At 37.1% G+C, this 10,771-nt stretch overlaps 2 protein-coding genes across 2 annotated transcripts; both read right to left on the bottom strand.

Moving 5' to 3' along the window:
* Positions 1–256: 256 nt before the first annotated feature.
* On the bottom strand, positions 257–4,981 carry LOC131023029 (uncharacterized). Its single transcript, XM_057952566.1, has 5 exons — positions 2,719–4,981; positions 2,411–2,676; positions 1,984–2,089; positions 487–1,179; positions 257–273 (listed from the first exon to the last, which is right to left on the bottom strand). Exons 1-5 carry the CDS (start codon positions 4,979–4,981, stop codon positions 257–259), a joined length of 3,345 nt encoding a protein of 1,114 aa, XP_057808549.1.
* Positions 4,982–9,139: 4,158 nt separating this feature from the next.
* Positions 9,140–10,439, bottom strand: LOC131023028 (uncharacterized). Its single transcript, XM_057952565.1, has 4 exons — positions 10,241–10,439; positions 9,538–10,199; positions 9,338–9,469; positions 9,140–9,250 (listed from the first exon to the last, which is right to left on the bottom strand). Exons 1-4 carry the CDS (start codon positions 10,437–10,439, stop codon positions 9,140–9,142), a joined length of 1,104 nt encoding a protein of 367 aa, XP_057808548.1.
* Between the last annotated feature and the right edge of the window lie 332 nt (positions 10,440–10,771).

The following is a 10,771-nucleotide window of genomic DNA, read 5'->3' as shown; positions in this document are numbered from 1 at the left end:
ATATTATAATATATATACTGCATACTATTACATATAGTGTAAATATATAATTAACTAAAATACAATTAGCTCAAGATATATATGTATATGTATGCACTATATATTATATTATATTTATAAGAAATTTTAAGGGAATATATATAATAATATATCTCTTATATATATATATATATATATATATAAGTATAAACAAATTCTTTTAGGTAAAATATATCTTCAAATTTAGAAAATAATATGACAATATAATGCAGTTGAGCTAATGCTGTGAAAATGCTTAAAGAAATGTAAATGCAAATTTTAAATATAATGAGAAATGAGTAACAACACATTTATTTTAAAATCTAATTTATTTTAGGTTTAAATAAATCCTAGATTTTTTCAAATCTCACCAAATATCCTAGAGAATAATCTAATATTATCTTATGGAAAATCGGGGTGTTACATCCTTCCCTCCTTATAAAAATTTCGTCCTCGAAATTTGCGTACCTTGATCACTCAATTCAGGGTATTCAGCTAACATTTTTTCTTCTAGTTCCCATGTAGCTTCTTCCTGGCCATGACGATTCCACAAAATCTTTACTATAGGTATTTCTTTATTCCTCAAGACTTGGACCTTGCGGTCAAGTATCTTTACTGGTTTTTCCTCATAGCTTAGGTCATGGTTTAGAACAACTTCATCATATCTTACGACATGCTTTGGATCGTAAACATACTTTCTTAGCATTGAGACGTGGAACACGTCATGCACATCTGGCAAACTCGGAGGTAATGCCAATCTATATGCGACATGGCCTATTCTTTCTAAGATCTCGAAAGGTCCTATAAATCTGGGTCTCAATTTTCCTCGTTTACCAAATCTCGTTACTCCTTTTGATGGAGAAACTTTCAAAAACACGTGGTCTCCAACATTAAACTGTAAATCTGTTCGACGCCTATCAGCATATGATTTTTGTCTATCTTGAGCTTCTTTAATTCGTCTCTTGATAAGGTCAACTTGCTCAACCATTCGTCGAACCAGATCCGGCCCTAGAATTCTTCGTTCCCCAACTTCATCCCAATAAAGAGGCGATCTACATTTTCTCCCGTACAATGCTTCAAAAGGTGCCATTCCGATCGTTGCCTGATAACTATTATTATAAGCGAATTCGACCAAAGGCAGAACATCTTCCCAATTTTCACCTTTATCTATAACGATCGTTCGCAACATATCTTCTAAAACTTGAATCGTCCTTTCTAATTGCCCGTCAGTTTGGGGATGAAATGCTGTGCTGAAATTTAGTTGCGTACCCATGGCTTCTTGCAGACTTTTCCAAAAACGTGAAGTAAATCTTGTATCACGATCTGATGTGATTGACACCGGTACTCCATGAAGACGTACAATTTCCTTAACATATAATTGAGCTAGACGTTCCAGTCCAAATGTAATCTTGATTGGAACAAAATGTGAGGATTTCGTCAAACGATCTACTATCACCCATATTGCAGTATTCCCCTTGATTGTTTTTGGTAATCCTGTCACGAAATCCATCGTGATATGCTTCCATTTCCACTCGGGTATAGGTAAGGGTTGCAACATACCTGATGGTCGTTGATGTATTGCTTTTACTTGTTGACATGTTAAACATCGTTCAACGAATGAGGCGATGTCTTTCTTCATACCTTCCCACCAAAAGTTTCTTTTTAGATCTCTATACATCTTAGTGCTTCCTGGGTGGGCTGTGTAGGGCGTCTCATGAGCTTCGATCAAGATTTCCTTTCTTAACTCCTCACTATTAGGTACACACAACCTTCCTTTGAATAACAAAGCATTATCTTTTCCCTCGGTAAACCCTTTCGTTTGATCAATCCTTGCAATTAATCGTTTCTTTTCTAAAGATGCGTCTGATCTTTGAGTAATTACTATTCTTTCTCTTAAATCGGGTTCCGCTACCAAGGTTGCGATACAACTTGTTATGGATTCGGGCGGGCATACCACTTCTAGACTCAATCCTTCAAATTCCTTTATCAATTCTCTCTGCTCAGTGAGAAGATAACCCAAATTCACTTTTGTTTTTCTACTCAAGGCGTCTGCTACCACATTTGCTTTTCCAGGGTGATAACTAATAGTGCAATCGTAATCCTTTACTAATTCGAGCCACCTTCTTTGCCTCATATTCAGATCTTTTTGCTCGAAAAAGTATTTCAAACTCTTGTGATCCGTAAAAAATTTTTATTTAGCTCCATAAAGATAATGCCTCCAAATCTTCAACGCATGTACTACTGCGGCCAATTCCAAGTCATGGGTAGGATAGTTCATTTCGTGAGGTTTCAACTGTCGTGATGCATAGGCTATTACTTTCCCATCTTGCATTAGCACACATCCTAACCCCAACTTCGAAGCATCGGTATATACTACGAATTCTTCATTTTCTTCTGGTATTGCTAATACCGGTGCTGTAGTCAATCTTTTCTTGAGCTCTTGAAAACTCTTCTCGCATTCTTTAGTCCATTCGAACTTAACTCCTTTCCTTAATAGTTGTGTCATGGGTTTTGCTATTTTCGAGAATCCTTCAATGAATCTTCTATAGTAACCCGCCAATCCTAGAAAACTTCTGATATCATTCACGCTTGTTGGTGTTTTCCATCCACTCACGGCTTCTACTTTAGTGGGATCAACTTTAATTCCCTCGGTTGATACTATATGCCCAAGAAACATAACTTCTTTCAACCAAAATTCGCATTTACTAAACTTAGCGTAGAGCCGTTCTGCTCGCAAAATTTCCAACATGATTCTCAAGTGTTCCTCGTGTTGTACTCCATCCTTCGAGTAAATTAATATGTCATCGATGAAAACTAATACGAACTTATCCAAGTACTGATGAAAAACTCGATTCATCAAATCCATGAAAACTGCAGGAGCGTTTGTCAACCCAAAAGGCATAACTGTAAATTCGTAATGCCCATATCTCGTCCTAAACGCTGTTTTCGGTATATCTTCTTTCTTTATTTTCAACTGATGATATCCCGATTTCAAGTCAATCTTGGAGAACACGCCCGCTCCCTTTAATTGATCGAACAAGTCGTCGATTCGAGGTAATGGGTATCTATTCTTAATGGTCAATTTGTTCAATTCACGGTAATCAATGCACATTCTCATGGTTCCATCTTTCTTCTTCACAAAGAGAACCGGCGCTCCCCATGGTGATACACTTGGTTGGATAAATCCAAGATCCAATAATTCTTGCAATTGCACCTTTAATTCATGCAATTCCTTTGGTGCCATACGGTAGGGGGCTTTTGATACTGGAGCTGCTCCTGGTTTCAAGTCAATGGAAAATTCCACTTGTCTATCTGGTGGTAATCCAGGTAAGTTATTGGGAAACACATCTGGATAGTCTCGTACTACTGACACATCATCTATTTTCAATTCATTTTCCTTTTCCGCCGTTAAGTTTACCAAGAATGCTTGGCAATTTTCTTTTCTCAACATCTTAATGGCTTTCATTGCAGTTATAACAGGCACTTCTGTTCCAAGTCTCCCTCCTTGAAAAATAATTTTCTCTCCATTAGGTGTTTGGAACAAAATTTCCCTCTCCTGGCAGCGTATCGTTGCTCTATTTTTTTCTAACCAGTCCATTCCGAAAATAACGTCAATTTCTTTCATGTCGATGACATGCAGGTCAGCTTTAAATATTAGGTCTCCAACTTTAACGTCTTGACCCTTACTAACTTCTAATATAGTAACCGTATTTCCTGCTGGTATACTCACGCTCAATGCCAATTCAGGTACTTCAGTTACTATAGATAACTTTTCACACGCAACCTTAGATATAAACGAATGTGAAGCTCCTGTATCAAATAGCGCTAAGATTGGAGTTTCGTTTATATAGATCATACCTGCTAAGTTCTCGGGCGCATTTCCAACCTGTTGCTTGTTCAAAGCATAAGCCCTTGCCTGTTGAGGTTGTCTCATTATTGGCCCTTGAGTCTTAGTAGGTCCTTGACCTTGCTGTTGCTGACCCTTCATTGACCATTTTCCATTGGTGCAATCTTTAATCATATGTCCCGACTTCCCACATCTAAAGCAAACATTTGTTCCAATCCGACATTCTCCTAAGTGAGGTTTCTTACATTGGGGACACACAGGTTTCTGTCCTGAAAATCCCCACTGTTGGGGGTACTGCTGATAATATTGTTGGGGTCGCAATGGCCGTTGTTGAAATTGTTGTTGTGGCTGTCGAGGTTGAAATTGTTGTTGTTGGAGTTGTTGTGGTAGGAATTGTTGTTGTGGTGGCCCTCTCCAAAATCCCTTTTTTACAATTTCTTCTCCCGATGCTCGATCCTCCCATTTCCTTTTTCCTCTATCCCCCTCAAATTGTTGTATGGCTCCTTTCTCTCTTTCTTTTGGCAGTAATGTCTCAATGTTTAATGCCCTTGTTAGTGATTGGGCATAGGTTAGTGTTCCCTGACTAGCCAATGAAACTGCGATTTCAGGACGCAGCCCTTTTCTGAATCTGTCAGCTTTCTTTTCATCAGTATCCACCAGTTGTGGATAATATCTTGACAATCGATTAAATGCACGATCATATTCTGTGACCATACTTTTTCCCTGTCTTAAATTCCAAAACTCATTTTGTCTCTTTTGCCTATAACATTCTGGAATAAATTTTTCAAATAACTTTTCTTTGAAGCCTTCCCAAGTCAAAGTGTCTTTTTGCGCTTGAGTCATAGTCCTTTCGACTGACTCCCACCAAAAGTCAGCTTCATCAATCAGCTGGTATTTTGCATATATTACCTTCTCACGATCTTCACACCTTATATATGCAAATATTCGCTCTATCGCTCTAACCCATTTTTCGGCATCTAACGGATTGCCTAAGCCGTCAAAAGTTGGAGGGTGTTGTTTTCTAAACATGTTTTCGATATCACGGATTGGGATGTGATTAACTAGTTCGTCACCCTCGGGATTTTCGTTGTTTCTAGCTCGAGTTCTAGTTGTCATCTGTCAAAAGAAGTAATAATAAGACTTTATAGTATTCAACATGTATTACGTGAAGAAATTCAAAGGTAATACACATACAGACTTTATATTTTACAATGCCTCCACTGAGGTCTTTGGAAGTATGGATACATGTTTAGATATATTACACAAATATAGCCGATCTAGTGTCAAGGTGACGAAGTAAAATTGTCAATCCCTGACATCAAAACTTTGCTTTATCAGTCTATCCCCGACTCTTCTTATTTTTCTTATTTTCCCCTCCATAGCCTAAACCCAAACGCTTAACTTCATCATCATCGTTGTCGCTAGAGATTTCGAGCGGACGTTTCTGACTTCCCGGTGTTGTATTTGATGCAGTCTCCACAATCATTGACCAATTTTCCTCATCATCACTATCTTTCATCTTGATATCTTCTTCACGCGGTGCTTCAAAACGAAAATATTCAAAATCCGTACAAATCCTGCAACGTGGCTTCCTAGACTGAAACATAGAAGAACCCGCTTCGTGGTCATGTGCCCTGATTGGATAATTAGGTTGTTGAAAACCTATTGGGGAAATTGGCATGTATTTTCTTTCTTGGACCTGTTGCTTGCTACATTTCTTACGGGTCATTTGTTGATATATATTCATATCATCTACTTCTGGTGGCGGTGCACCAATAGTTACCCATTGTTTGAACAGAGTGGTTGCAAAAGTTGGGAAGTGAATGACTGGGTAGTACATTGAGTCATCTTCTCTAAGCCTCATGATTTCTTGCTCCACCCATGGCTTCCATGAAAGTGGTACTTGTGAACAAAACATATTTGCCACTTCCCAATCTGTAATCCAATATCTGACCGGTTGCCAAATAGTACAGAAATCGGCAAGCATCTGTCCTAGGGACTTGTTTTGGTTTACCGTATATGTTTTGAAGTATTCCACGTCACACTGTAAAAGTTGGTTCATGTACCAAGCATTTTCGGATTCTACATCCCATAAGTCCATCTGTGATACAACAAATCTATAGAAAATATAATATATATCAACTAGCATAATTAATTTATAAAGACCACTAACTTATGTATAGTGGTACAACGAAACCTCTTCTTATAGTCTCGTGATCAATGCACATTTTTTTTTATCATCATTCCTTTATAACTCATTATTATCACTTTTAATAATATAACATGTAAATAATCACAAACTTTCAACCATAATACATGGAAGAAATCAATCATCATTTTTAAATATATCTTTAATGCATAATAATTTTATGCCATTTGTGATTCATTCATCATGAGAAACTCATATGAGAAACTCAAATAGAACATGTCAAATATTTCCTGAAAAGTCATTTCTTGCGCGCTATTACGCATATGTAATTTAAACATATGCAACTTTTAATTCATGCTGCATGTAAAAATATTGTACCTTGGTGGAGAGATAGCTAGCTGGGGGTTGCTGCATTTACATACTTAATCATATAGTCTTATTCATTTATTGATTGATTCAAGTCAAAAATATTACTTTAATATTAAATTGGTACCAAACTGGGAGCGCGAATCCGACAGGATCCTGCTCTGATACCACTCTGTCACGCCCCAATTCCCAAAGGAAGGCACGAATGCCGAAACGTGACTAGGGGTTGGATTTAAGAAGCGGGAAAGAATGGGGTAATAATAATAATAATAATAATAATAATAATAATAATAATAATAATAATAATAATAATAATAATAATAATAATAATAATAATAATAATATAGATAACTTATTTAAGTAGCAATATTTTTAATATTAAAGTCGGAAAGTTTGGCTCAGCACGCTGGTGGTTTAGAACCAGTCTACAAATACGTGCGGCTAAACAATCGGACATTTAATTACAATTTTAATAAAGCGGTAAATGATGGGGTAACCGAATCTAGCTCGCTAAAAGGAGTTGACCGACCAGCTCACTCATGAAATTGGCATAGCACAACATGATCATGAGGGCTTGGGTCAAGCGTCCAAGAGGGGCCGACTACATGCACTCTCCATCGAGCGGTAAATAATAAATAATTTGCGTACAAATAAATAATAATACCAAACATTCTATATATATATAATCTTTTATTATAATTTTTACATACTCAAAATGTATAATAGACTTTTTATTATAATAGCTATTTCAAAATATTGCAGCCAGCCCTCCACAACTGCTTCCATCTCCACCAACTTATTGACCTGAAAAGATTAAAAGAATTTTGGGCTGAGTACTAGTGTACCCAGTGGGTCATGCATTTTTGAAATAATCATTTCCATATGATAGTCCATGCATGTACGTGAATTATAGAAGATTTTAAAAATAAATATTTAACTTCTATAATCACAAAATATTTTCATTCATTTGTGCGCGCCATACCGTAACACCACTGTTACCCTTATCCTTTCATTCGTAGTCCCTGGGCGACCCCTGGGAAGTAATCATTCATTCATTCATTAACTAGATGGGACCCCGGGACGAACCCATGTCAGCTACACCATCTAGCCGGATTAAGGGCGAACCCAAAATCCTCCTTTCGTCTATAAGGCTCGTGGGGATCAATCCACTACCTTAAGACAGTGCGCACAACTTTTAATAGGTGTGTCAGACCCATTAAAAGCCACAATTGTTAACATAAGAGCATTAAACAGTGGGAGAACGTGAAAACATTTCATGAACATATCACATTTTATATAATATCATCAGAGCTTAATAACTCAAATATATTTTGGAAAATAGAACCCACCTTAATTTTACGATGCTCTATCAATTTATCAAAATTCTCCTACCCGATCCAATCGTCACTCGTCACTCGTCACAAGGTGTTATATATTAAACACCTATATGTTAATAATTAGTAATGTACATGCATGCACTTTTCGTTTTATATATATATAATAGCTTAATCATTTAGCTTACAAAGCTATATGGTTAATTACCTGTATATTATAATATATATACTGCATACTATTACATATAGTGTAAATATATAATTAACTAAAATACAATTAGCTCAAGATATATATGTATATGTATGCACTATATATTATATTATATTTATAAGAAATTTTAAGGGAATATATATAATAATATATCTCTTATATATATATATAAGTATAAACAAATTCTTTTAGGTAAAATATATCTTCAAATTTAGAAAATAATATGACAATATAATGCAGTTGAGCTAATGCTGTGAAAATGCTTAAAGAAATGTAAATGCAAATTTTAAATATAATGAGAAATGAGTAACAACACATTTATTTTAAAATCTAATTTATTTTAGGTTTAAATAAATCCTAGATTTTTTCAAATCTCACCAAATATCTTAGAGAATAATCTAATATTATCTTATGGAAAATCGGGGTGTTACATGCAGGCCTCAAATAGTGTGACTAATCCGGAGAGGCGCTACTACCACTGTCGCCGTCGTGGTCGGGTGAGAATTGCATAGTATTGCATCGTTTCAAGCCTTTTTTGCATCGATTCATTACATTTTTTTATTGTGTTGGTAGCGTGGTGATTGCAAGTATTGGGAGTGGATTGATCCAGTTCTACCGGCGTACTATAAGGATTGCTTCTTGAAGATGAAGCTTGAAAAGGAATTGGCGCTTGAAGAAATAATTCGGCTGAGGAAAAAAAAATGCAGATAAAAATCCCTCCATTGTGGATGAAGAAGATATACCTTCATCAGTAGGTGATGATGACTACAGGAAACTTGGGAGCCAAAATCATAATGTGGAGAAAAGGATGAAGCTATTGTATATGGGTTTTGTAGTTGTTGTTGTACTTGTCTTCTTTGCTTGGTTTTAGTATGTAGTTATTGTGGTAGATGATGCCAATGTATTTTATACCTTTTGGTGGTGTAGTGTGTTGAGCACTTGTTGCTGTATTGTTTAACTCTTTGTTCCAGTTTAATGCTAAGAACTTATGTTATTACTTTCTTTTGTGCTTTAATAAACTGAGTAATGAGAAATGTATGCACAAACACTTGTTATAAGCTTAAAAAGGGCTAATGACCCTTCTGTTACATCGAAAGTGCCATATGAATCTACTAGTCTTGTCCACAAAAAAGGCCTAGCTGTTACACAAATATTTCCATAACAAGTTCACAAAAGAAGACCTAGCTATTACATCAAAAATATGCATTTACTAGCTAGTTTCCAGCTGGATTCCTGCTCTCTTGTATTGAGGGGCCTTCAAGGGCTCTTGTGACATTGCTTTGTGAATAAGACACATTCTCTTGCCAAACTGTCCTCCTAGGAATCTAGAGGTAATAATATCCCCAAATTAGTTAGTAGTAGTCAGTTGACATAAGAAATATAAAATAAGCAACACACTTTATACTACTTACAACAAAGCCTCTCCTCTGCCTTGTTTGCCTTGTTTGCTCCTGTTGCCTTGAAGTTGCTTCAAGCTGCTGATCCTTGCTTTTTTTGGGCCTTGGAGGTTGGATTGGATGAATTCTTGGCCTTCCTCGTTTACCCTGGTTCAAGATAAAAGAAGAGTATGTAAACAAATATGCATAAACAAATAATGCAGAGAATCACATACCTTGGGTTTAGGTGGTGCCTTCTCATTCTTACAAGTCTTGCTGTTGTGCCCCTTTTGCTGGCAGTTACGACATGTCATTACAAGTCCAAACCTCTTCAATTTATGTGGATTTTTAGGATCTTCTTCAAGATCCCTTCTCCTGACTTTTTTGGGTCTACCAGGCAATTTCCTAATAGCTGGGGGCTTCACCACAAATCCATTAGCCTCGAGCCACATCTCCCCACTCACCAAAGACTCTATAGCATACTTGTATGCTTCTAGATACCTTTCTACAGTATAGTATCCATGCACGTATGCAGATGGCTCCTCACCCTCAAACTGGATGGCAGCACATGCATGAAGACAGGGGATTCCAGTCACATCCCACTCCCTACATGTACAACTTCTAGCATTGACATCCACCACAAAAGCTCTACCCCTGAAACTGACCTCATACTTCTTGTTCATGTTAGAAAACACATATGCTTCCACACTCTTACTCTTTGTTTTCTCCAGACCCTTTATTATACCAGGACAAACTCTATCACTGACCATAGCCATCAATTTCAACTTTTCTACCTGCCTAACCATAAGATCCCTCATTATCTGCTCACACATATGAATAATATGCATTCCCCTAGCAGCTATTATGTACCCGTTGAATGTCTCTGCAATGTTATTGTCTATCAATCACTACATGGTGACAGGGAAATGAAAGCCTTACAGAAACGCTTGACATCTCTGGATATAAAATCATCATAGGCAGCAACATTCTCCTTCTTTAGTTCCTCCAGCTTCATGTTGTACTCCTGGACATATGTGCTCTTCACAATACTCCAGAAAATATTCTTCAAACTTGTGGCTTTGTGTTGTTTTTTCCAGTTCATGTACACATGTCTGGCACAATTCCTGTGCTCAGCCATTGGTGCCAAATTGTGTACAACATTCATTAATCCCTGAAGACATCATAAGCAATTAGTTTCAGAAGACATAGCAATCCCTACATGTGTGTTTACCTCGTTTTTGGGCGGTGCTTGCTAGTGTTCTACCGTGTTTTCGAGCATGTTTTATTCCTCTTTGCCTTATTTTTCACGTGCTCGATGACCTTTTTGGTATATTGTTGTCATGTGCAGGATTCGAGAGTTGTCAAGTTTTTCAGCATAGATTGAAGCAAAATTCGAAGACAACCCACGGCCGCCGCCGCGCCACGGCGGCCGCCGTCTAGACGGCGCCGCAGCCCCACGGCGCGGGCCGT

This window comes from Salvia miltiorrhiza, chromosome 4 (assembly GCF_028751815.1).
Source record: "Salvia miltiorrhiza cultivar Shanhuang (shh) chromosome 4, IMPLAD_Smil_shh, whole genome shotgun sequence".
NCBI lineage: Eukaryota > Viridiplantae > Streptophyta > Magnoliopsida > Lamiales > Lamiaceae > Salvia > Salvia miltiorrhiza.
Note: the sequence above shows the minus strand (reverse complement) of the source record. Positions and strands in the feature narration are given on the sequence as shown.